Raw genomic sequence first — 26,807 nt, 5'->3', positions numbered from 1 at the left:
GAAGTCGGCCCTTGCAGATCACCAATGTGGCCGCGCAGGCTTCTGCTTCTGTGAGTCTGACGTCCTGCACGTACGTGCAGGACGTCAGACTCACAGAAACAGAAGCCTGCGCAGCCTTCTACATGGAATGTTGGTAGTGGAATAGCAACATTCCATGTAGAATCTCCAATAGTATCTATTTTATTTTTGTTACATTTGTACCCTGCGCTTTCCCACTCATGGCAGGCTCAATGTGGCTTACATGGGGCAATGGAGGGTTAAGTGACTTGCCCAGAGTCACAAGGAGCTGCCTGTGCCGGGAATCGAACTCAGCTCCTTGTGACTCTGGGCAAGTCACTTAACCCTCCATTGCCTGCCGCTTTGAGCCTGCCATGAGTGGGAAAGTGTGGGGTACAAATGTAACCAAAAAAATATATATATATATCATTACATTCTGTGGGCATCTGGAGTTTGAGTAAGCCCCCCAGGACTGTAGTATACCTGGTTGGAAGGCTGAGCTGCTTTAGGATAGCTGTAGGAAAGCTCTCACCCCTCCCATCCCATCTTCCTCGTAAAATCACCACACCAGCACAGGAATACAGAAAACACAAATTTATTTCTGTACATTTACTATAAAAATGCAAAGTTCTGAAAATGTTGACGGCATACAGTATCCCCTCATTTAGAACAGAGAGAATCCAGAGGGTAGGGGGGAAAAGCTACCCCCCCCCCCTCCTTACTGCTACACATTCAAAGTAGTAAAGGGGCCTGTTAGCACCTGGGACCCCTTAGCTTCTGCCTGGCACTCAAGACTAGAAAATTTTAAAACCTTTTAACCAGGGTGTTTTTTTTAAATAAATATTTTTGTCTGTTTTATGTGTATATATAAAAAATAACTTTACAAAAAGGATTCTTTTCCTGTCCTCCCTCCTCCCCTCTCAAGCCAATCTCTGTTTCACTGGAATCTTAATATTTGGAAGGGGTATAGGTATGGCACAGGCCCCCCCTCACAAGCTGCCAGGCTAAGGCGTTGTGGCCCCAGCATGAATGCACAGCTACTGCCCTGCTCCTATACTTGAAAAAAAAACACAAGGGGAAACAGACACTTTAAAACCCTGCAGGTAGATTTACACTGGTCTCCCACATGATGTGCCTCTTCCAGGCCCCTGCTGGGTTTTTTGTCTTTTTAAATAAATACATTTTACAGTATCAAAAATGGGGAGGGGGAGGGGGGGGAAGAATACTCATACTATGACCACATAGTAGCCGACTCCTCACGCTTGCTTCTGGTCCAGGGCTCGTCACGAGGTGCCCCTGCCACTCTGGGCACATAACCTGAAGGGCTAGCCCATGGTCTGGCTGTAATACAGTACAGCGCCTCCTCCTGGTGTGTGTCCCCTCCAAACTAGGTGCACACCAGTCAGTCTCTACCATGTGGACAGATGCACAGGGATCCTTGGTGAAGGCTGCCCTCTGGGGCTCGGTCTCTCAGCTCCTCCTTCCACCAATTAAGTGAACCACTGTACAGAGTGCAACTTCCATCCCCGAAATCAGTGCCACACCCTTCCTTCTTGCATCACAACAGCAGCTCAATGCTAGACCCCAGAGCAGCCCATTGCCCCCCTCAGTCCAGCAACTCTTGTCCTTGGAGCGCAGCCTGCTGCTGGTGGAGAATCTCTCTCCATTGTCTTTCCAAGTCTCTTGCCCAGTTCCTTATCTTGGATTTAACGTACTGCTGTCACCTCGTGCCTGTCTCTCCTTATTACTCTCCTCTTCCTCCTCCATCGTGATCTCCATTGATGGGGGTGAAGCACCGAAATCAGCCCCTGTGCTTAGGGCTTCTGCTGGCATAGGACCTACACTGGAGCCTCCTTCCTCCTCCATACTGACTATATCTCCAATGACTTCCTCAATGGGCTCCAGCATCACTGACACCTCCATCGCATGGATTTCCACGTCATAAGGTGGGGCTGCACGGGTGGGCACAGCGTCACATCCCTCGCAAGCCTACAGAAAGGAGACGGCAAAAGTGTGACATGAGGTTCTGTAGAGCTCTTACTGAAAAACACCTGACGCTGATAGCACTAGGATCTAGGCACAACTAGAAGCAGTTTTGGGATAACCTTTTTCGTTGGTCAACAGACAAGAAAATTAAGCCTCTTTCTAACATGGGTTAGGGGCCTCCTTGAGGTAGAATCTTTGGGGAGCAGTGAAGAAAGCCTGGGCTACAATGCTTGGGAGAGAGACCTCTCATGGATCTTTTGCTCACCATGACATCAATGGCTTTGGGAAGAAGTCCCTTCCTGATCCAGGGGTGCACCTCCCTCAGCTCCCGTTTCTGCTCCTTCGTGAATCGGGGCTGCCGCTTCTGCATCTGTTTGAGTTTGATCTTGTCCTCCCGCAGCACCGTCTCTATGTCCCTGCAGCAAATCAGAAAGAAAAGAACACGAGCCAGTGCAATGAGTAATCTGTAGACAATCGTTCAACATCTGTCGATAAAGCCTAGCCCTACGGAAAGGCAAATTTCACTAGGAGGAAATCCTGTGATGACGCACCCCCCCCCCCCCCCCCCCCCAAAAAAAAAAAAAAAAAAAAAAAAAAAAATTTTAGCCAAAGTTTCTCCACACCCAGAATCTGTCCCTTCCCCTCCTCACCTGGTTGGAATCTGATAGGACATCATGATTTTGTTATCGGTGTTGGCCATCAGCAACCAGATTGGATCTTGCATGACATATTTAATGAAGTGGTCGTCGTCTTTCTGCTCCACTCTTTTCCTTCCCTTGTGGTCATTGTCCAACGAATCTATGCTTCCAAAATACTTGCTGGTATTGCGGCTCTGGCTGCTCCCTGGAGGACGGGAAAAGAAAGCAAGACCCTAAGCAGCTGGAAATGCACACCAGCAACACAGTCCCCCCCCCCCCTAAACAGTGGCCACTACGGTCTTTGGTGATCTATACTTTTTATATCATGTATATTCATTCATTGTGGCTAAGGGGTATTATGTAGAGACAACAGACAAGACCTTCTAGAACTGGTCCATATTCATGGAGTAAACAATCTGGACTGATTTGCATGTCATCTATATCTGAATTTTGGAAAACAAATCGTTTGTACAAGCTTACAGGTGTTATATAGATGAAGAAATGATATATAAGTACATAAGTACATAAGTAGTGCCATACTGGGAAAGACCAAAGGTCCATCTAGCCCAGCATCCTGTCACCGACAGTGGCCAATCCAGGTCAAGGGCACCTGGCACGCTCCCCAAACGTAAAAACATTCCAGACAAGTTATACCTAAAAATGCGGAATTTTTCCAAGTCCATTTAATAGCGGTCTATGGACTTGTCCTTTAGGAATCTATCTAACCCCTTTTTAAACTCCGTCAAGCTAACCGCCCGTACCACGTTCTCCGGCAATGAATTCCAGAGTCTAATTACACGTTGGGTGAAGAAAAATTTTCTCCGATTCGTTTTAAATTTACCACACTGTAGCTTCAACTCATGCCCTCTAGTCCTAGTATTTTTGGATAGCGTGAACAGTCGCTTCACATCCACCCGATCCATTCCACTCATTATTTTATACACTTCTATCATATCTCCCCTCAGCCGTCTCTTCTCCAAGCTGAAAAGCCCTAGCCTTCTCAGCCTCTCTTCATAGGAAAGTTGTGTTTTTAATGTAGCCCCTGCTAAGGCAGGCTATAAATATATAGTAAGTAAATAAAATAAATCCTGGAAAACCCAAGTTTGCATACACTGGCTACACATTCTATAATTTGGTACCTACATGTGATAGCGACTAGTTTGAAGGTGGGTGTTCGCATGGGTGGAATCTGGGCAGGGTGTTAATTTTAGAACCCTGCAAATTTTGCCCATTTTTAACTATCTAGGTGTGTGCATTTACATCAGTTCTAGGGCTGCTGTAAGTGCTTTATTCATGAGTACGTTGTGTTACGCTGCTAGTGTTCTATGAAAGAAAGTGGGAACCTACTTTTCTATTCGATGGTACGCTCCAGCCATATGAAAACCAAACCTTTTTTTTTTTTTTAATTTTTATAGCTCACTCACAGAAAGAAGTGGAAAGGACCTCAGAACGTCAAGACCAGTGGGTTCTTAGGCCAGTCGATCAGGATTTCCACAATGAAATATGCATGAAAGGGAGTTGCAGATCTATTTTATGAATATTCATTATGGGAAAACCTGACTGGGCTGAGAGCCACTGATCTGGACCAGGGTTTCTCATCCCTCTCCTCCTGCAGGCATGTCTATACTCCGTTGCACTTTCAAGATTACCACAATGACTATAAATTTGCATGCAACAGGGTCTCCAAGCTATGCACATTGTCACTGTGGTAAGCCAGTTGCGTTTTCAGGATACGTGTCCCCCCCTGCAAGACAGGGTTGAGAGGCAGTGATCTAAGACCATTTCCAGGCTAAAGGTCAGATCTGCTGCACTAGGAAGACGCACGTCTGACCTGCTCTTACATCCTCTGTAATTTTACACGGATTACTACATAAGCTTCTTAGGTCCTGGAACTCACCTGTGCCAAAGGTGGAGCTGCTCTCCTTGCCGTTTGAGCCGGAAGTCACAGAGCCCGAAGCAGCCGAGCCCGTGCCAGAGTGGGAGTCTTCCTGGAACAGGATGTCGAGAAGGTCGCTGGAGCTGGACAGTGCATCGTTGTTGGAAGACCTATGGACCTCCCCCTGAAGAAAGTAAAAATGGCAAAAACGAGGCATCAGTAAAAGACAAGCCATCCTCCTGTAACATCATGGGCTTCTAGAAGGCAACTGAACGGGGTGGGGGTGGGGTGGGGGGCAATTCAGCAGCCTCTAACTCTTTCCAGCTCTTATTTCTAATGAAAAAAATTTTAATTTATTCAACCCTTAACTTAGCTGTGAAACACAAATATTTGCCGAGTACTGGGAAGTGTTCTGTAATCCACCCCTTGTATGACAAGGAACATTGTTCACGACTCTTTATCACTAGATATCGAATGGAATATGACAGAAAATCACCACCCAGAAAAATCCACTCAATAATTTGATGCACTAAAGGTTCTCAAATTTCACATTAATAAAATAAACATCAACAAACATATCTCCTTAGATACCGAAGGAGTGAAGGAAAAAAAAAAAAGACCTTGATCCAAACTGCTCAAAAGTCAGAACACTTAAATCATAGGCCATAAAAAAATCTCTACTCTCCAATGACTACATAAGACAACGGAATAGTGTTCCAATACTAAGTAAGGGGGGGGGGGGGGGGGGGGAATCTCTGTCCTCCAACCCTGCACTGTGCAATACTCATATTCAAACTCTCTCAAAAGATTTCTGACTTAACCTTGCTCATATTTTCAAATGCAAATCTATTAAGTCAGCATTCAAGCTTGGCTTAGAATAAAATCCAGACTGGCTCAAATTATTCACCCAGCAGGGGAGGGAGGAGGGAGGATAGGGATCCCTATCCCGGTGAAGACGGATTAGCAATCAGGAAAAATGGCTCTTACCAGGCAGGCTTCCTTCTGGGCAACATCTTTTGGTGCACCGGCCTCGTTGGTGCTGGCATTCCAGTCTGGCCCGTGTCCTTCCTGGCGTTCCAAGGGATTGGGGATCTCATCCATCTGCAGCAGGTTCAGCTGGAGAGGGGAACTGCAACGTGAGTCGAAGAGTGGCGAGTCAGCCATATCTGGCTGGCTCATGGAGTGTGGAGAGGTAGAGCGGCATGCAGGATGTATGATCTCTGGCCCTGGGGTTGCTGGGGCGTTGGAACTTGGAGGCTGGGCAGCTGGTGGCGGGGGGAATGGGTAAATAGGATTGCCCCCAAAGGAGCTCTGACCGGGATAGAAAGGTGGGGACATAGTGCTGCCCATCTGAGGGATCACGTAGTTGGGTAGAACCAGAGCGACCATGGGTGTGACTAGAGGAGTTGGGTACTGTGGGGGCTGCATGGGGTAGTGAGCATTTTGGGAACCGGGCACCGAGGCTGAGGGCATGGAACTGCGGGCAGGGAAAATGGGCATGGGGTAGGTAGGCAAGAGAGTAGGGAAATGCAAAGAAGGGAGGCTGCCAGGGGTAGGACCGGGCACATCCTGGGTATGCAGCGGAGAGCTGTAGTTCGACATAGGCTCATGGTCCTCAGTTGACTTCTGCTGCTTTAGACGCTTGGCTTTTGACTTGCCAATCTGCCTGCGCTGGCCATTGCCCTTGGCTCCTCTGGCAGTACTAGGCTGGGAGCTTCTCGGCCCTGGAGTAAAGGAGATAAGAACAAAGAGGAGATGAAACACAGCTCCAACCATTTAAGTAAAATATCCAGCATCTCATCTACCCCATCCACTTTCCACGCCGTAGGCTCGGGCTCTGCCTTCCACCTTCTGGCCCTAGCGCACTCACCTCTACCCACGAGCTGCCTTGTGTATCGTAGTTCCTGCCGGCAAAACTCTGAGAGGGGATCAAAGATGTGCCCTTGGCTGAGATCTCTAAATCGGGTGAGGAAAGCCTGTTCCTCCTTCTGGGTATGGATGGACAGCACCTCCTTGGTGAGGCCAACCTTGCAGTATTGATCCTTGTCTTTTTCCTGAGTCACGCTGGGAGCAGCAGGCACGGAGGCTGGGGCAGGGGTGCTGGGCGCCGCCTCCATCACGATATCTGTGGACAGAATACAAAATGTGGAAAGTGTGAGGATGAGGAGCATCTCACTCCACCTCCCAGCCATTCAACCCTGCCTCAGGCCATCTTTCTAACCATTCTTCAACCGAACCATCCCATCCCTTCAGCCCCTTCAGTTCTCCAAATTCTGCTGGCCGTTTCCAGAGTGTGTCTCGGCCACGGCCAACTGTGGTCCCTGAGGAGATTTGCTTTAAGATCATGCAGGTCATACACCAGGCTAAAAAACTGGTGAACGCTGAGGGTGGGACCAGCAGAGGGCACCACATACTGCCACTACCACCAAGAGAAGGTTCTCTTTCAACCTTCTGGGTACCAAGGGCAAATGTTTCTACCCAAGTAGCTGTCGGGGAGTTATAACAGACCTGCCCCTCTCCCCTGGCCGTAAAAGAGGTCGCCTCACCTCCAGCCCCTGTCGTCATGCAAACAGTCACTAAATACCTGATTCTGGGGGCTTCTTGTCTCCCACATGGACGATGGTACTGCTGAAGCTACACCGACTGGCGATGGACACCTCGCTCTCTGCTTTACTGGGAAGGGCCATGAGTGTCACTGGGGCCTCCACCGCTGCTGTCACCTTCGCCAGTGGCTGCGGTTCCTTTATCTGGTGCGAGTTCTCCAGGGCTTCCTCCACGACATCTGTTTAAAGAGATGAAGATTGGTTTTAGGCCAGAGCACCCAGCAGATCAAGGTAGGTCGACACACTATCTCCCACCCCTTCACCCTCTAGAGACGGATGTTTCATACCTCCTGTAGAGACCATGAAAATGCCTTTCACTTGCCACAGGGCGTGTCTAGGTCCCTGTGGCTCACTTGCCTCTCAACATGTGCTGCCCTGTATGTCGCAGTCCTGTTGGCAGGACTTTACCGAGATCCCTAAAATAGACATGGCCCCACTGAAACAGCAGGAGGTGGATGATACAGGTACCTTTCCTCCCAGCCATTCTCCACGACCACCCTTCAGAATTTCGTGGGGGGGGGAGGGGGGGCAGAGCCACGTTATTACACCCCGACCTTCCTGTCTTAGTGAAATGGACCCACGGATCATACCCCACCGCCCACGAAACCCTCACACACAGATTATTTCCACGAGCAACGGGTGCTGTCAGGTGGGATTTCCAGCCCTCACCTTTCTTGGCCTCTCCTGCCGCCTTCTGCTTCTCATCGTCGCTGATGGAGGAGGCGGTGTAGGAGGACCATCCACATTTCCGCTTCACCGTGTTTGGAATATTGCAGCTCTCCAGGTACCTAAATAAGATCGGAAGAAATACGTCAACCTTACCCATGAGAAACGACGGAGAAATGTCAGCTGCTGGGGGAGCTAAAGCGAAGGGATGGTGGGAGGAGAATGGAACCACAGGCTGGAGAAGTTCAGGTAACTGGGGTTCAGGGGAATTGTAGACAAAGGTAGGGGAGAGACAAGCAGTAGGTAGGCCACACCTCCTCCCCCCCCCCCCCCCAAAAAAAAAAAGTCACAGGGTCACTCACCGGATGATACTGTCCAAACAATTAATCTGCTGATAGGAGACACTGGCCAGATCTTTCCTGTGAGGCTCCTCAGGGGTTGCTGCCTTGTCCATGCTAATGCTAGGCTCATTCTTGTCCTCTACCTGCTGGGGGCCGATTCCCTTTAGGGGTGTTAATGCTAGAATGGAAAGGGATAGAGAGGGTAGAGTACATTAAGAACACGCCTCATGATAATCAGCTCCCACCTAGTGTGGGTGACAAGGTATAGTGCCCATCGCTGGGTAAGAGACACTAAAGTGTCATCCTGGACCAGAGATCTTGGATGGGAGGCTGGCCTTTAGCAGAGCATGGGCAGCTCCCTGACACTTACCTGTTGCATGCTGCCTCTGGGGTTTTGCCCTGGAACCGATGAACATCTGTTGCCCCTGGCTCTTCACCATGTGAATGTTCTTGCACATCTGCTGGAAGGTCATCTGTGGCAAGAGCAAAAGGATGCAGCTTCAAGGATTGCCCCATAGTGTAACAGGAACCACGCTGATTTTCCCTGGAAGCACATCAGATCCCCCTCATCCCCAACCCTCAGAGGAATCTGCCTGAAGGACTGAAGTCCTCATGTGTCCAGGGCAAGGCCCATTGCCCCCCCTCCCCAGCAGACTTCCCACTTAAAGGAGTCTTCACATACCATGTCAGGTCCTTCATACTCCAGCAAGGGCAGCTTCATGCAGCATCTGTCTTGCCATACCGTAGCGGGTTCCACAGGACCCCTGCCCAAGGCCCCACAGGGACCTCACCTTATCTCAGAAACCAAGCAGTGGATTTCAGACCTGATAACTGATTTATCCCATGGCGCCATGCTTCGCACCTCCACCTTGCTCACGTCTAAGAACCGCACACCTCCGTACCACTCACTCGTCTGAGGGTCCCCATGCCCCTTTCTCTTGCCTCAGTCACTCACCGGTCTGGGGGTCTGCACTTCCTCCACGACCATCCCATTGCTGTCGCTGGACGAGGCGATGCTGAGAAAATGCTCTTGGGAGGCATTGCTTCCGCCACTGCCCTTACCTGTCGGGCTGGAGTTGTGCACGGGCTAAACGAGGACAGAAAAGCGGGAGAGAAATCAGGAATGGAAGCAATGAAACAGAGAGAAAAGCAACAGAGATGCACACGCACACACACACACACACCTAAGGAAGCACCATCTGCCACACAAGACGCGCATGCTGGCTACCCACACGCAGATTTACTCACCTGCATGAGGATCTTATGAATCTGCTCAGAGAGTTCCTGGGTGTCACAGTCCACAGCTTTCATCTCTACTCCTTTAGGGGCTGTGAAGATATCTTCCTTTAAAGGGCCGCTGAAAAAAAAGAGAGAACGAGAGTTCAATTCTGAGGCACACCAAGACATCTCACTCCTGCCAGACTTCCTCTCCTCTGCGCACAGCTCTGCCATGAGTTGAGAAAATGTCTCCAACAGTATAGGACATCTCTCTCCACTAGAGGGAGCTCCTTCATCTCATTCTTCTCTGGCTGGTCTATAATCTTTGCTCACAGAAAGGAGGCGCTACTCACGTGCGGACTTTGTGTCGACCCAGGATGAAGGCCACCTTGCGGCTCCAGGGGTTGACAAAGCTTGACCAGCTGGTGTCAATCGTCACATACTCTCCGTTGCGCGCACAAAAACGGATCGGAGAATGGTCAAACGGCTGCCCGGCACACTGCAGGACTGCAAAGGTGGAGAAAGGAAAAAAAAGTGAGGCTTGAAGAGTAAGGTCTCCCAGAGACAGAAGCAGCCTGGGAAAAGGTGAGCTGGATAAAACCACAGTCCCCCCAGCCCTCGCTGCAACTTTCCCCAAGAGCTGAACCAGCTATAACCACAACCCCCTCCCAGCTGCAGCTCCTGTGCACCTACATTTCATACCCTCCCTTACTGCAAAGGGCAAACAGTTTGCAACTTACTCTTTTTATGAATAGCCAGCATCAGTTGACGGTCCTCAGGGTGTACAAACATGAGCACAGGCATCCCAATGAGATCCTGGGGTAGGTAGCCAAGGAGAGGGACAGCCCTGTAACACGAGAGAGTTGGCAAGGAGTGAGAAACCCCACGATGACTCAGAGCCTAGAAGGGTATACAGCTCTAACATCCAGGGGAGAGGACAGAGTTTATCACGAGAAGAGCTAGCAAGATATAAGCTGATGCTTGGAAGTCCCCATACCACACAACTCACCTCTCGTCCACCTCCTGGAACACGCAGCCTGGTGTATGCCTGGTGGTGAAGATTCGCTTATCTGGGGGGATCCTGGGAGCTGTGGAAAGCAGGCAGAAGAAGGCATGAGCGTTTCTACATTCTCAGCAAGACAAAAGGGAAAAGCCATCCTCTGACCACTGTGGAAATTAATGCCTAGAGTCCCTCTCTCCCGGTCCCCCCTTCCTCACCTTCGAAGCCCGAGTGGACCTTCTTGGCAAACAGCAGGCAGCAGGGTTGTCCCTCGGCGCTGTCCGAGACCCGCACCTTCATCAGATACGGCGTCAGGCGGAAAGGATAGTAATGCAGCTCTCGGCTTCCGCTGTGAAACAGACACCTGCAATAAGACCACAGAGGCCACAGGAGACCGGGACACAGCTTGGGGTGGGGGCAGCGGAAGAGCTCAAATGCTCAGAATCAGAGGTGCCTGGGGATGCCCTCTACCTCCCTCCCCACCTCTGCTGACCGCTGCTGTGATCCGGGTCGAGGTTGTGCTTAGATCAATAACCACAGCCCGTCCCCGAGAACTGGAATGGAGGAGAACCCCCTGGAACCTATAACATCACTCATCCACAACATATCTGTGGCCTTCCACCCTCCCTTTGCTAGGGCTTTCGAACACCAACAGCCCCCAACCCATTTCCAATGACCCAAAAGATTGTTACCCCGTAGAAATAAACACTGCATCAAAGAGACTCCCCACCCCTCCGTACTGTGTCCCCCCCCCCCCCCCCCCACCATGGCGGTTAGGTCATTTCAACACCCTTTTTATCTACAGTGTTAAGAAAGCATCTGTGGCATCCCTGTGGGTATGTAACACATCGCTGGCACCAGGTCTGGGAGACACATTCAGGCCTTTTGCATCCACCTGACAACCAAGGTTGCCAGCTGGGAAAAATTTTCCCAGCCCAAAACCAGCCGTAAACCCGCCCAAAAACCGCCCGCAGCCAACCCCCGCCTCCCGTGTCACCGAACCCCGCTCCCCGCATCACCTAACCCTGCCCCCGCATCACCTAACCCCGCCTCCCGCGTCATTAACCCCGCCTCCCACATCACTAGCCCCCGTCACCCCTGACGTCAACCCCTGAATTGGACCAACAGAAGCCCCGGAAAAGCTTCTACACCTCCCTGAAAGTTGGAGAGGTATCAAACTATGGGGGGGGGGGGGGGGGAACCCCCATCTACTCTGAAAAACACAGCATGGAGCTCTCCCCTCTCCTGTCCCACACTTGCTCTCCTAGAAATCACCAGATTCCCACTACCCCTTCCCACCCATCCTATGCAAGAGCAGTTACCTGATCCTGCAGTACAGGGATTTCTCTTGTGTATAATCCATGAGTGTGGCATCTAAAGACAGAGGGAGGATGTACAAGTTTGTCACTTTCTCTTTTCATCGATACACCGCCATCTTCTCCCACCAGGAAGTTGGAACACAACAACTGTTACACTAATCCCTCCCCATCAGGTTTTTGCTATCCTGTCTCTGGACTGCAGATAAGAGAATGACAGGGGGGGGGGGGGGGGGGCAAAGTTTGTCTCTGTCCCCACAGGTTCTGTCTCCGTCCCCGCCCCATCCCCCCCAGGCCCTATCTCCATCCCCACCTCGTGGGCTCTGTCCTCATCTACAGAAGCCTTGAACGCTTATGATTTTATATTTAAATCTTTTTACTAAAAGTATGAAAAAGAACAATATGCTCTGCAAATGTTGTGTATAAATTACAAATAGAAAACAATAAGCAGCTATAATAAAACCTTCTTCCCACCACCCTTCTAACTAGAAAATGACACGGGGACAAAGTTTGGAGTGGAGCAGTGGCCTAGTGGTTAGGGTGGTGGATTTTGGTCCTGAGGAACTGAGTTCGATTCCCGGCACAGGCAGCTCCTTGTGACTCTGGGCAAGTCACTTAACCCTCCATTGCCCCATGTAAGCCGCATTGAGCCTGCCATGAGTGGGAAAGCGCAGGGTACAAATGTAACAAAAATAAAAATAAATAAAAAAAATCCCCCGCCCCAGCGAGTTCTGTCCCCGTCCCCATCTCCGCGGTTACTGCAGTTCCCCATGCCCATGTCATTCTCTACTACAGCTCAAAGGGCACCAATCAATTTATCTCAGTTCGTATATCCGATGGAAGCAAAAATGAAAACGCACCCGAGAAGGGAGAGTCCCCACCTCAGACTACATGCCCCAGGACAACAACAACTAAGGGAAGCGATGAACATTTACGGCAGTGGGTACTCACCCCCGGAGGTACAGGCACTCCAGGATGGCAGGTGGTAGGGTGCTGTGGAGCCGTAGAAAACGCTCACATCCTGGGGCGCCAGGAACTCGGCAAAGGAGGCACCCTTGAAAACGTCACGTTTACAGCGAAGGACGAAGGCTGCATGGTCCGAGATGTACACAATCTTCCCTGTGAGGAAGGAGACGGCCAGGGAGAATGAATCCTAAAGAAAAGAAGACGAGATATTAGCAATAGAAAATCCGCTGCTGGGTCGCTTGCTCAAGGGGCAGGCTTCTGCTAACGGCCGTCACCAAGGGTCAAAGGGCAAAAATCAAACAACTCACTGGGTTTTTGAGGCTGTACTCGGAAGCGATGTTCTCCAGCTCCTCAATGGTGTAACTGGACATGTCAAAGTTGCAGGGCTGAGTGTCATCGATGGTCCACTGCTGGTAATAGTCTTGGTTAGCTAGGAGGAAAAGAGACCACAGGCTTCAGAAACAGCCACACTGAGGAGCCCCCTCCCAGGCTCAACATCATAACTCCTCCCCCATCTCTACAACCAGCAGAATAATCTTCCCCTTACAAAACCAAGGGAATCCTTAACCCGCAGCGGCGCACAAGCCAGTGGGCTTCAGTGTTCGTGTAGGTAGAAGGATCAAGAGGCCTTCTATACTTGAATCAACTTCTAGAAGAGTTACCCCACTGCTCTATCTGCCCTTAGCATGCTTTCATGATTTTTTTTTGTTTGTTTTGTAGCATTGCAGGATCCAGTAGCATAAGCCTTCATTTCCTCTGTCTTATATCTCCCTTGAGAACCCTGAAGCTGTGGGCCCTTCATCTGGCCACTAGATGCTATTGTTGCACGAATGAGATAAGATTTGCATACAATGGATGCAGGGGAAAATTTGGACTTGCCTGTTAATTTCCTTTCCTTGAGTCCTGCCAGACCAGTCTGGACTGAGCCCTCAACCAGGTCTCCCTTGTCTGGACTGATCTGGCATGGACTATAAGGAACATTCATTAGAGATATTTATTTATTTGTAGCATTTGTATCCCACGTTTCCCCACCAATTTGCAGGCTCAATGTGGCTTACATTTGCCGTAATGGCGTCTGCCATTTCCGGGTAACAGAATTACAATGGTTTTGCATTAAGGTGCATACATACATGGTAACATACATGGAACCAGGGGCGTATCTGCGTGGGGCCTCAGGGGCCTGGGCCCCCGCAGATTTTGCCCTGGACCCCCCTACCGCCATCAACCCTCCCCCGCTGCCGTTCTTACTTTTGCTGGCGGGGGACCCCAACCCCCGCCAGCCGAGGTCTGCTTCCACCTGCCGCTGCCATAAAAACTTCTTCTTCAGCCGGCGGGGGACCCCAAACCCCCGCCAGCCGCCCCGCGGTGTTTAAAATTCATCTTCGGCCTCCGTGGCCGTGCTGCTGTGATAGGCGCTGTTGAAATCCACTTCGGAGTCTGACGTCGTTGTACATTGTACGTGCTGCGACGTCAGACTCCGAAGTGGATTTCAACAGCGCCTATCACAGCAGCACGGCCACGGAGGCCGAAGATGAATTTTAAACACCGCGGGGCGGCTGGCGGGGGTTTGGGGTCCCCCGCCGGCTGAAGAAGAAGTTTTTACGGCAGCGGCAGGTGGAAGCAGACCTCGGCTGGCGGGGGTTGGGGTCCCCCGCCAGCAAAAGTAAGAACGGCAGCGGGGGAGGGTTGGCGGCGGGAGGGGGGTGGAGAGAGTCATTGGTGGCGGTGGGGGCTCGGCGGCGGCGGCGGGGGGGGGGGCTAAAATGTGCCCCCTCCCTCTGGCTCTGGCCCCCCCTACCGCCGGAGTCCAGATACGCCCCTGCATGGAACATAGTATATATGGAACAGATCATATTCTAATAATGACCTGTTTGCACTTAATTCATTCGCATCCTAAAGTCATTCTCCCCAAGCTGCAACAGGAGACAGTGGGAAGTTGTAGTACAGCGGAAGCTTAGGTCCAAGGAGCAGAAGGGTTACGCTGGAAGGGGGGAGGTTATATAAGCTCAGGTTAGTATGGGGGTGGGGGAGAGAAGCTGGCTAGTATTTGTTAAAAGCTACATTTGGTTATATCTAGAATAGCCTTCCTCTTACTTTTTGCCATGATTTGAAGACTTTCTATTTAAAAATTTTGTCTGCAGGTAATGTATTTTCCTAGGAGTTTATATTAGGTTGATAAGCGTATTTTCAATTCTGTTTGACTTGTGACATTTACTTTGAACCCTCGTGGTGAATGGCAGGCTATAAATTGCTGTGGTATTATCATTATTAGTATTTTTTGTTGACTGAGCTGTTAAAATCCCACTGCTCACACCATTAGCCTCGATGTACAAACCCTCCGTCGCCCACAGGCCGACTCACCTCGCACCTGCTTGACACAGGACAGAGCATACTGCAGGGTGGCCAGAGTACCAGATTTCCCTTTGTTCTGTTTCTCCGTCGGAAGTCGGATTTTCAGCTCTTTCAGAGCCTTCATCAGCTCCTTCTGAGTCTTCTCCCGAGCCGACTGCTCACTGCTGCAGTGGGGAGAAGAGAGAGTGTCAGCACAGGAGAGTCGTGTGTCTGAAGAAAGACAGAGAGGGAGCAGCGGACTGGAAACTTCTCAGGAGCTTACGTGTCCGAAGAGGAACAGACAGGTTGCACAGAGAAAAGGGGGGGGGGGGGGAACGACAGACGGACAGAGATGGAGAGTGAGACAGCCAGAATGTGTCAGAGATCTCAGCAGATGCGAGTCCTCAAGAGAGATGGTGCAGGGATTCCCTGGGAGACCAGATGACACTTGCCTGCAGCCACTGGTGGAGGGGTTATCATGTTCGGAGCTGGCGCTCAGGAGACTGTAGGCGATTGAACTGCTGGGGGGTGATGGGCTGTGCGAGTTTGTGCTGTAGACAGAGAGACAGACAGACACAGGACTCAAAATTAAAACCAAAAGACCTGAAACAACAAATGTTCACAACCCAAGCCACAGCCTCCCCTCTGTCGGCAGTGTGCAAGAACGTTCTTATTAGTATAACACTGCCTTATCCCTCATCCTCGGGGGGGGGGGGGGGGGGGGGGGGGGTCTTTTCTAATGCAATGCAGACACTATTCTATCCTCCCTTCACCTCCAGCCCACCCCCACTCCCGCAAGTACACATCACTTTTACCAAGCATTTGAAGGCAGTGATAACTGCAGCGGTATCACATATCACATCTGTCACAGCAGAGTGACCCACTTTCACGAAGATGTCAGAGAAACGTCACAAACTCTTCCTGAATGATACACAAAGGCTGTGCCTATTGTATAAAAACAGTGTTTCACAGCTGCAGCTGGCAGAAAATAGCGCGGGGTAATATACAGGCCAAGGGTACCACACATAGCCTGGGTGAGGTGAGAAACAGATGGCCCAGGATAAGAGCCAACGTGGTTGAAAACATTTCTGGAGACATTTTGACCAGCACGGGAAGAAAACCTTCTCCCCTTCCCCAGAAACATGAGTCACTCATCTCTCCTTGCTCTCGGCATCTGCACTGTATTCCATTCGCCCACATGGCCCCGGGCTGGAAGAGCGATGAAAATGATAAAGGGGATGGGACGACTTCCCTATGAGGAAAGGCTGAAGCGTCTAGGGCTCTTCAGCTTGGAGAAATGGCGGCTGAGGGGGGATATGATAGAGGTCTATAAAATAATGAGTGGAGTTAAACGGGTAGATGTGAAGCGTCTGTTTACGCTTTCCAAAAATACTAGGACTAGGGGGAATGCGATGAAGCTACAATGTAGTAAATTTAAAATGAATCGGAGAAAATATTTCTTCACTCAACATGTGATTAAACTCTGGAATTCGTTGCCAGAGAATGTGGTAAAGGCAGTTAGCTTAGCAGGGTTTAAAAAAAAAAAAGGTTTGGACAGCTTCCTAAAGGAAAAGTCCATAGACCATTATTAAAATGGACTTGGGGAAAGTCCACTGCTTATTTCTGGAATAAGCAGCATAAAATGTTTTGTACTTTTTGGGATCTTGCCAGGTATTTGTGACTTGGATTGGCTACTGTTGGAAACAGGATGCTGGGCTTGATGAACATTTGATCTGTCCCAGTATGGCAATAGTTGTGGACTTATAATATTTGTGTCCCTTTCCCTCCCGCACAGAGCTCCAGGTCCCTCAACGCTTACCCCTTGGTGATTATGTCCCTTACCTAGCTGCACAAGGCCCCTCACCCCTCATTCCTGTCCCCTCCCTGCCTGCGCAGGTCCCCAAGTCTCTTTCTTCCTGCTCTTATGCCCACACCCTCTCCTCTTCTCCCCAGGGGCCCCGTCTCACCTCTTGCTGCTCTCGGTGGTCTCCAGGAGGGCAGAGTCCTTCCCATTGCCGCTGCTGCTGCTGTGGGAACTGCGAGAATCCCGTCCGCGTGACTCATTCCCGCTGCCATTGGCGTCCATGTCATCATTGGACTGGTTCTGGTGCTCTGCTTCCACCCCCTCATCCCGGGGAGTGCGCCCCCTTCTCCCCATGCTCTCACTATGGCTCGGCCCCAAATCAGAATTACCGCTGCTCATAATTTAAGGCTGTGTGCACCAACTTATGGCATCCTCCGGGTTAGAGAAACAGGTGAAAAAAAAAGCAGTTCTGGACAACACCTGCAGGGGAGGAAACGGGAGAAATTCAGCAAGATACACACAAGCAGACATACAATACAATACAATACACATATGCGCTTGGAAATCCAACGTGCAAAGCAGAACATGTATAAAGGCAGAGACACGCAAGGAACTGGCAAACATTGCAAATCGGACGATCTGCAAACTCCAAAGTGGGAAAACAGCAAAGCAGATCAGTGGTTGACATACACAAACTTTATTAGTAGAGCTGCACACAAAATATATTGCCCAACACAGGCCGTGTTTCGCCCAGCAGGGCTGCGTCAGGGGCTACTAAGTGGCCTTTACTATGGAATCTATGCAGGTTGTAGAGAACAGATAATCAAGAGAGACTTCAGACCGCCCAGAACACAGCAGCGAGACTGATTTTTGGAAAACCTAAAATTCGAATCTGCCAAACCCCTTCGTGAAGAACTACATTGGCTCCCCATTAAGGAACGTATTGCCTTCAAGGTCTAGTCTGCACCTTGATTCACAGGATTATTTATGGAGAAGTTCCTGGATACATGCTAAGAAGTCTAATTGACTTACCACCCAGAAACAGTCCCAGTTTTTCCTGATCCTTCCTAAAATTTACATTATCCAGACTGCAAAGGCCTCAAATACAAGTCTACCTACGCATCCAGCGTCTCCTTCATAGGAACACAGCTATGGAACGCACTACCCAAAATATTAAAATCAACTCAGAACCATCTAAATTTCAGGAAATTACTGAAGACGACCACCCTGTTCAAAAAGGCCTACCTTCCTGACTCAACATAATTTAGCCCTTATGATTGACTGTTTTTTTTTCTTTTTAAATCATGTAACGACGTTTTCATTTCCATACTCTGTAAGCCACATTGAGCCTGCAAAAAGGTGGGATAATGTGGGGTACAAATACAATAAATAAATAAATAAAAAATAGCAAAATCCATGGACCTTATCATTTTTTATTCACTCTTATTATCTCTGTTTTTCTACACGGTACCTATACGTTTACTATTTTTCTATTACACTGTTTCATTGTATTTTACTGAACTGTAGTTTGCCCTACGGTCTTGTGTAAGTCACATTGAGCCTACTACTAGTGGGGAAAATGTGGGGTATAAATGTGTTAAAAATAAAAGAAAAATGCTCCTTACCTAGTCCCCACAAAACCAAATATTTGCATCAAATATTGTGTTCAATTCTGGTCGCCGCATCTCAAAAAAGATATAGTGGAATTGGAAAAGGTGCAGAGAAGGGCGACGAAAATGATAAAGGGGATGGGACGACTTCCCTATGAGGAAAGGCTAAAGCGGCTAGGGCTCTTCAGCTTGGAGAAAAGGCGGCTGAGGGGAGATATGATAGAGGTCTATAAAATAATGAGTGGCGTTGAACGGGTAGATGTTATGCGTCTGTTTACGCTTTCCAAAAATACTAGGACTAGGGGGGCATGTGATGAAGCTACAATGTAGTAAATTTAAAACAAATCGGATAAAAATTTTCTTCACTCAACGTGTAATTAAACTCTGGAATTCGCTGCCAGAGAATGTGGTAAAGGCGGTTAGCTTAGCGGAGTTTTAAAAAGGTTTGGACGGCTTCCTAAAGGAAAAGTCCATAGACCGTAATTAAATGGACTTGGGGAAAATCCACTATTTCTGGGATAAGCAGTATAAATGTTTTGTACTTTTTTGGGATCTTGCCAGGTATTTGTGACCTGGATTGGCCACTGTTGGAAACAGGATGCTGGGCTTGATGGACCTTCCCAGTATGGCAATATTTATGTACTTATGTAAAAGCACGGGATGTGGGAAGCAGGGCTCGGGACAGCCCCCTCCCCTTACCAGAGCAGATTACAGGACAACAAAGGGCCCCCTGATTCCCCTGTAGCCTTTCATTTTCAGGGAACCTGCTCAGGCAAGTTTCTCCTGCTTCCACTGACTTGCCAGAGACAGAGAGGAACAAGAGAAAACAGGGGAATAACTAATTCAGCGGTTAGCCAGATCTATTTAGGAAAGGCAGCCGGGTAACTGTGTTCCTCTGTGTGTGCGGCTCTGAAGAAACATGCCAGGTACACGTGTCCATAAGCCAGTGGCATAGCCACAGCTGATTTTTTTTGGTGGGGCCTCAGGTTAATGGGGGGGGAGGGGGGCACTAGGCAGTGTTGATGTTAACACTCCAGTTCTCCTATTGGCTTGGGTGGGCCCGACTCCTAGTTGGGGGAGGGGGGCACAACCCAATGCACGGCTACACCTTGCCAAGAGCTCACAGCCCCATGAGGAGACGAATCAGCTCACTACGGCATACAGTGATCTAGTGGGACGGTGGCAGTGGTCCCCCCCACCCTTTTCACACCATCCCCTCTTTCCGAGCTCGAGACCACAAAAACAGACTCCAGTCACACCACAGAAACTTGAACACGTGCGGAAGGGGCGGAGTCTGAGAAAGGGGGTGGGGCCTGAGGGAGAGTAGGCAGAAACAACAAAGGAGGGAGTGGCAGTTGCTTAACTTCTTGCACCAATACAAGACTTGGGAACAGGAACAGTATGTCCCAAAGTCAATGGGTTCTGGAAGTACCAATGAACAAATGCTCCCGCCCATAAGCATGGCCTTCTGACCCAATCCTAGGCAGCGATGACACAGTAAATTCTGCTCCACGTGTAGGCATGCCTCTGTATCTCTGTACAAACTGTTATCATACAATGTGTACTCACAGGGCTCTCAGAAACCAGTGACAGTGCAAAACACAACATTACAACGACCAACGGTGAAGAAAAGCCAACATGAGAGAGACCACCAACAAAGATAAGTGTTTCAGTGGTACCGTACAGACATCACTGGGGCACTTAGTGCTAATATTGCAGTGTAGCCATCTTTCAGTGCATCCGATAAAAACATATACAAATCTCTAAACAAACTTCACCTGAAGCAACACTCAACCTGGAGATACACACAGGAGAGAGGGGAGGGGAGGATCAGAGAACCCACTTGCATCTCCCTACCTGTCATCAGCATGGGCCTCTGCATCTCCTAAACCCGGAGAGGTCTTGAAAGAACCAGACAAAGACTCTCAGTTTCAGATGCATGTATAGGTCAGGGTCTCGCCTCTTCCACAGTCCCCGAGATTCAAAGCAAAGACAGACGTCTCTCTGCTCCCGTTCTCCTGAGACTGACAGCAAGGACCAATGTCTCGCTGTTCTTGCAGCCCTCAGATCCAAAAAGGACAGAGCGATATCTCTCGGCTCCAGCAGTCCCCGAGATTCAAAGCAAAGACTGTTGTCACCTTGCTCCTATTCTCCCGAGATTTACTGACGTCTCTGCTCCCGCAGCACTGAGATTCAAAGCAAGGACTGACGTCTCTCCACTCCTGCAGTTCTCAGATCTAAGGCACTGAGTGACTTCTCTCTGCTTCAGCTGCCTGGTAATCCAGGCAAGGACTGGAGAGTCCCTGAGCCCCGGCAGCCTCTCACCTCTCTCCACCCCCTCCCGCCTCCTGACATGTGAGCCTGCCCTGGAAATACAGTAGGCATTGCATAATCAGCAGTCAGTACTACCAGTGGGCTTCCTGCCTCTGATGTCATGGCTGTTACAGATGTCTGCACGTGGAACACAGTGCTGCATGTCCCCTCAGTCCCCCTCACTCTCCTATTGGCTGAACGAGCAAACTAATGAAACAACAAGTTCTGCACAACAGGGAAATGAGACATAGTAGTGTCAAGACAGGACTGGGAGATCACTAGGGAGGGGAGGGGGCATTATAATCATACCACACCTGTCTACACTTTAAAAAGAATGCAATGCAATATACAAAGTTTAAAAACAAGCTTTATAATTCTCAAACATGATAAGAAACCCATCATACAGAAATACACATATCTGACAATTATATCAAAGACCGTCATATACACGCACGCGTATTATCAAATATGGACATTATGAACCATAAACCCACTGGAAATTAAAAACGTCATGCAAATAACGCACTATCCAGCCAGACAAGATGTAATCACCAATCTTCCGCTGTAAGAATTGTAAAAGCAATATTCAATCCTAATTATCACCATATCCTTGCAGTGGAACCGAAAATGCATGGATGGAGACATCAAGGTGTATAAATATAGGTAGAGAGCTAAACCAAGTCCTCTGAACGCAACTCCTAAAGAGATTACTGGGGGTCAAAGCACTTTACCAGTGCCAATCAGCTGTCTGAAAATCACCCTCTGTGCAGTTAAAAGTTTACACAGGCACTGTCCTGCACCGAGAAAAGCTGCTCGCAGGGGGGGGGGGGTCTTTTGGTTAAGGAGGTGGACAGAAAAAATGCCCCCCCCCCACACACACAAATCCACACGTGGACTTTTTCAGCAAATTCTAACTGCACCAAAAGCACATGCATGGGTTTACTCTGCCTTTGAAAACCAGTGCAAAGACCACAAGGAAGAAAGCATGCATAAGTGCAAATATATTTACAGCCACATGCAGTGCAGAGTTGGGTAGGGATATTAAAGAGACAGCATTATTTGGATAAATAAATACACAGACGCGTGCACCCAGATACATAAAAATGAATCAAATACATACCCAAATATATGTACAGTAGCTCTTACATACACTCGTCTCTCTTCTGCTGTCTTACGCGTGGTACAAACTTTGGAATGACTCTGAAAGTGTGTGTCACAGCGTAGAAGCCCAAAGGGTGGTGACATCACTTTTCACCCAGCCAATGAGAAACCAGTCTCCTCCTCCTCCTCCTGTGCTTCACAGGCACGCGGAGAATGCTGGCACTACTAGCAGGCCAAAATGTGCCAGTCCCCTCCTGCCCTGCTTTCTCTGTGTACTTACTGTAATTATTACAGAAGACAGGGAGGACAACAAGCAAGAAGGCGGGGATGAGTGTAACGCCACCCCTTTCACAGTCACTGAGCCTATAGCCTTCTACAGAAAGAACAAGGTGTGCTGGACGGGATGTTCAGGTACAGAGCAAAGCCAACCCCTGCAGCTACTCAGGTACGCCCAACACTATGTGCAAGAGCCGCCAATCAGAGTGCAGGTACAGTACACGGAAGAGCCAGGGATCAGGACGTACAGTAACAGAGAGAGGAAGAGAGTCTGTGAATCAGAGCCAGGAACATGGCTACTCTCATTCCAGTGTTCCCAAACATCAGGCAGAGGACTCGAGTGGGTGCAGAGTACAAGGTCTGAAAAAGAGGATGATGACAGCATATGCAAGTCACGCACACACATTCCACCTTATTGCACAGAAACACAGATTCTGAGGACAAATATGGACCATGAAGTCCATGCAGCCTGAGAAATTTACTTCTCTGTACAATACGAGAGCCCCCAACTTATCTAAAGCTTTGCTTTTACGTCCTCACAACCAAGGAAGGATCTGCTTATCCCAGACCCTTTTCCCACCACCCATTCTGTGCCTAAGAAAAGAAGTCTGAATTGAAAAACAGGCCAGAATCATGTTCGGCCTCGCATATGTTCTTATGTCAACATCTATGTCCACAGAGATGGAGTCCTCCAGGTGATGCTAGGGTCCACCTTAGGAGTCAGCACTCAAGAAAAAGATCTAGGTGTCATTGTAGACAATACACTGAAATCTTCTGCCCAGTGTGCGGTGGTAGCCAAAAAAAGCAAACAGGATGCTAAGAATTATTAGGAAACAGATGCAAAATAAGACCAAGAATATTATAATGCCTCTATATCGCTCCATGGTACAACTTCACCTCAAGTACTGCATTCAATTCTGGTCGCCGTCTCTCAACATATAGCGGACGAACTTAGAAAAGGTTCAAAGAAGAGCGACCAAAATGATAACAGGGGATTTGGGACTTGATATACTGCCTTTCTGAGGTTTTTGCAACTACATTCAAAGCGGTTTACATATATTCAGGTACTTATTTTGTACCAGGGGCAAAGGAGGGTTAAGTGACTTGCCCAGAGTCACAAGGAGCTGCAGTGGGAATAGAAGTCAGTTCCCCAGGATCAAAAGTCCACTGCACTAACCACTAGGCTACTCCTCCCATACGAGAAAAGGGTTAAAGAGGTTAGGGCTCTGCAGCTTGGAAAAGAGACGGCTATGATTGAGGTGTACAAAATCCTGAGTGGTGTAGAAAGGGTAAAAGTGAATTGAGTTTTCACTCTTTCAAAAAGTACAAAGACCAGGGGAAACAATGAACTTACATGGAAATACTTTTAAAACAAACAGGAGGAAATATTTTTTCACTCACAGAACAATTAAGCTCTGGAACTCATTGCCAAAGGATATGTTAACAGTGGTTAGCATACCTAGGTTTAAAAAGAAGGTTTGGACAAGTTCCTGGAAGAAAAGTCTGTTACTGAGAGAGACATGGGGGAAAGCCACTGCTTGCCCAGGGATTGGTAGCATGGAATGTTGCTACTATTTGGGTTTATGCCATGTGATCTGGATTGGCCACTGTTGGAAGCAGGATACTGGGCTAAATGGACTACTGAACCTCCAAAACCAGATTTTCAAAATACCACTTGATCTCGCTGGCAGACCAACCTGCCTGACCACTCTACAAGGCAGATTCTCCTGAGGATATGTCTTCTGTGTGCCACTTACACAAGGTACAGTGGGGGCCATTTGGTGGTTGCTGCCCTGGGCTTCCTCCAATCCACTGGCAGTAGCCACAGATCACCTTCCACAAATGAGTTCACACATTGGTAATAACAGCAGTGACATAACAGCCAATCACAAGATCTGAAAGCCACGTGGTCCATTCGCTCTGACCCGTGCCCATCTCTTCCACTGGCATCACAGGACACCCAGGTACATGGACCCCCTAAAGGCTTCATTTATCTTATTTATTGAGATTTATTAAATCGCCTTTACGAAGAGGCGCAAAGCTAAACAGAACAGGAGATGCAACGCTGACTGCGATAATCAGACTATAAAAGTCAGAATTAACAATGATGACATGCAAAGAGCCAGCATGAAAGAGACTGTCGCATCCCAATGCAAAACCTACTCAGCCTGCAAAACTAAGAAACCATATAAAAAAAAAAAAAAAAAACTTACCTGATGGATAAAACACACCCTCCCTTCACTATCCCCATACACTACACAGCTTTATATTAAGAATAAAACATAACGGAAGATGCAAGGGCGTGAGATAGGGGAGGCTGTGTGTGCTATTCAATCAGGAATGAAAAGACTAGAGAGCAATGCTTCTCAACCCAGCCCTCAGGGCACGTGCAGCCAGCCGGGTTTTCAGGATATGCACAATGCAGGAGTGAGGGATCTGCAGGCTCTGACTCCTTGGTATGAAAATCTCTCTCATTCCTATTCATTGTGGATATCCTGAAAACCTGGCTGTTTGTGCCCAGAGGCCTGGGTTGAGAATTATAAGACTAAATTAGTCTCTGTTACAGGTTTGGGTGTCAAAACCTTCCCTGGGAAGCCACTCCACACCCCCCCCCCCCAAACACAAAGGAATATTTGCTAATGTTACCCCTTAATCCATCTTTTTGCAGCCAGTATGGTTGCTTTTTACCTAATTTCTCCCCAAAAGCTAGTTTCCTGTGTACTATTTCTGCTTCTGAGGTACCCAAGCGTCTCTCTCATAGCCCCCCCTTGCCATCTGTAGAGCACTGGCGGGGTCTGCAAGAGAAAGAGTTGAGGGGGAGGGGGCGACAAATGTGCAAAAATGAGCAGTGGTATTACTCACTGGGCCAGGGGTATAGAAACAAAAATATTGTTTTTGCATGTCTAGTGCTCCCCAAGTCCCCAGAGTAGGCGTGAAGCATTGCACATTTTACAAAGCAACTGAAACGGTAACAGAAAAAAAAAAAAAAAAAAGACAGAGAATGGAAAGACTCCCTCCTGTCACTGTTACAGTGACTCAGAATCCTTTTGCCACTGCCTCCAAACAAAGCCAGCAACACAGCCACTCTCCCTCCCCCCCTTCAGCCCCAACCGTCCCTTACCTTGTCACCTCCTCGATCCACACCATCAGGCGCCCCCCCCCCCCCCCCACTCTGAATCCGGGTCTGTGCGCTACACACTCAGGGACCCTGCAGTGAGAAAGCAGACTGCAGAGGCCAGTCTGTGTTGCACCCTCCTCGGACAACCTTTGCAGACTGAAGGTGGGCAAAGGGGAAGAGGAAAGAAGGGAGGCGTCATTTGTTCTTTGGATTCCCCTGTCCTAATATCACTAATTCCACAGTACAAGAGCAAACTGTTCTTTCCTTTTCAAGAACAACAAAAGTCAGCACATTATGCCAAAAATATGACTCTGCCTTCCGCCACTATCCAAGTTTGCAAACATGCTTAGCTTTTGGCAGTTCTCCCTGGCAACGTGTTCCTCGAAATGCAAGGTGGGTGGGAGTTTCGTCAGCTCCTCCCCCTCCCATGGCCACGCCTCCACGCATAGAAGCACTGCTAAGGGGCTGAGGCGGAGCCTGCTACAGATGGGCCAGGAGAGAAAAGGGGGCAGGGCTACACTGTCCTAGGCCAGATTCCAAATAGGCCAAGCCCAGGGCTTCCTCAGAGCAGTAGGACAGGAACAGCTTGTACTGTACTTTGGCTCAGCTCCCTGTTTATTCATAGTCTGTCTCGGAACTGGCCACAAAAATGTTAACAAATCCCAGCTGTACTCAAACACAACGGAGAACATGCCTAGTACAGTCTGTCTCACAGAAGAGCACTCTCCCAATACTGAGGACATCCCCCCCCTCAACACACACACAGAGCTCTGCCAATGCACCCCAATCCTGCCATCCGGCACCGAGAGTGTCACACTGAGCTCTACCTACACCCCTCACTCCTTCCCCCAATATCCCCCTTGTTAACCCTGGACCGAGACTCACCTTCTTATAAAACTCTAAATTCTGCCCACCCAAGACAGAAACCAGCACATCAACGTCCATTCCTACACATATTTCAGACCAGGCCAACTCAATTCTGGATTTGCTAGCCTTTCTAAAATGCCATGCTAAGAGGTCCTTTTACTAAGCTGAGGGGAGACATGATAGAGGTATATAAAATAATGAGTGGAGTGGAACAGGTGGATGTGAAGCATCTGTTCACGCTTTCCAAAAATAGTAGGACTAGAGGGCATGTGATGAAACTACAGTGTAGTACATTTAAAACAAATCGGAGAAAATTTTTCTTCACCCAACGCATAATTAAACTCTGGAATTTGTTGCCGGAGAACGTGGTGAAGGCGGTTAGCTTGGCAGAGTTTAAAAGGGGGTTAGACGGTTTCCTAAAGGACAAGTCCATAAACCACTACCAAATGGACTGACAAAGCTACTGGGAGTAACGATAGACAGCCATTTATCTTTTGATAACCACGCTAAGCTCACCACGAAGAAAATGTTTAATATGATCTGGATATTGAAACGAGTGAAGCCTTATCTCCCACTCAACACTTTCCGGAACCTGATACAGTCTACTGTTATTACCCACGTCGACTACTGCAACAGTGTCTTTTTAGGATGCAAAACCCAAATACTGAAGAGACTCCAAACTGCCCAAAACACGGCTGCCAGACTTATTTTTGGCAAATCAAAATTCGAAAGTGCATCACCTCTCCGAGCAACGCTTCACTGGCTCCCCATCAAAGAAAG

The 26,807-nt window shown here is 48.8% G+C and overlaps 1 protein-coding gene across 4 annotated transcripts; it reads right to left on the bottom strand.

Annotated features, from left to right (window-relative positions):
• Window positions 1–815: 815 nt before the first annotated feature.
• PER1 (period circadian regulator 1) lies at window positions 816–25,321 on the bottom strand. Of its 4 annotated transcripts, none has more exons than XM_030188446.1 (23): window positions 25,164–25,321; window positions 16,906–17,222; window positions 15,391–15,489; window positions 14,969–15,123; window positions 12,916–13,037; window positions 12,593–12,794; window positions 11,648–11,699; window positions 10,544–10,674; window positions 10,335–10,413; window positions 10,066–10,172; window positions 9,679–9,832; window positions 9,356–9,464; window positions 9,063–9,194; window positions 8,478–8,580; window positions 8,129–8,285; window positions 7,770–7,888; window positions 7,082–7,279; window positions 6,368–6,622; window positions 5,485–6,221; window positions 4,519–4,681; window positions 2,634–2,826; window positions 2,249–2,399; window positions 816–1,986 (listed from the first exon to the last, which is right to left on the bottom strand). In XM_030188446.1, exons 2-23 carry the CDS (start codon window positions 17,139–17,141, stop codon window positions 1,693–1,695), a joined length of 3,948 nt encoding a protein of 1,315 aa, XP_030044306.1. In that variant the 5' UTR covers window positions 17,142–17,222; window positions 25,164–25,321; the 3' UTR covers window positions 816–1,692. The 4 variants fall into 4 exon arrangements, with proteins under 4 accessions (XP_030044306.1, XP_030044305.1, XP_030044307.1 ...); XM_030188445.1 differs by lacking the exon at window positions 25,164–25,321 and adding an exon at window positions 21,786–21,874; XM_030188447.1 differs by lacking the exon at window positions 25,164–25,321 and adding an exon at window positions 20,210–20,877.
• Window positions 25,322–26,807: the final 1,486 nt, after the last annotated feature.

This window comes from Microcaecilia unicolor, chromosome 14, assembly GCF_901765095.1.
Source record: "Microcaecilia unicolor chromosome 14, aMicUni1.1, whole genome shotgun sequence".
NCBI lineage: Eukaryota > Metazoa > Chordata > Amphibia > Gymnophiona > Siphonopidae > Microcaecilia > Microcaecilia unicolor.
This window is presented reverse-complemented; position numbering and strand designations above follow the sequence as displayed.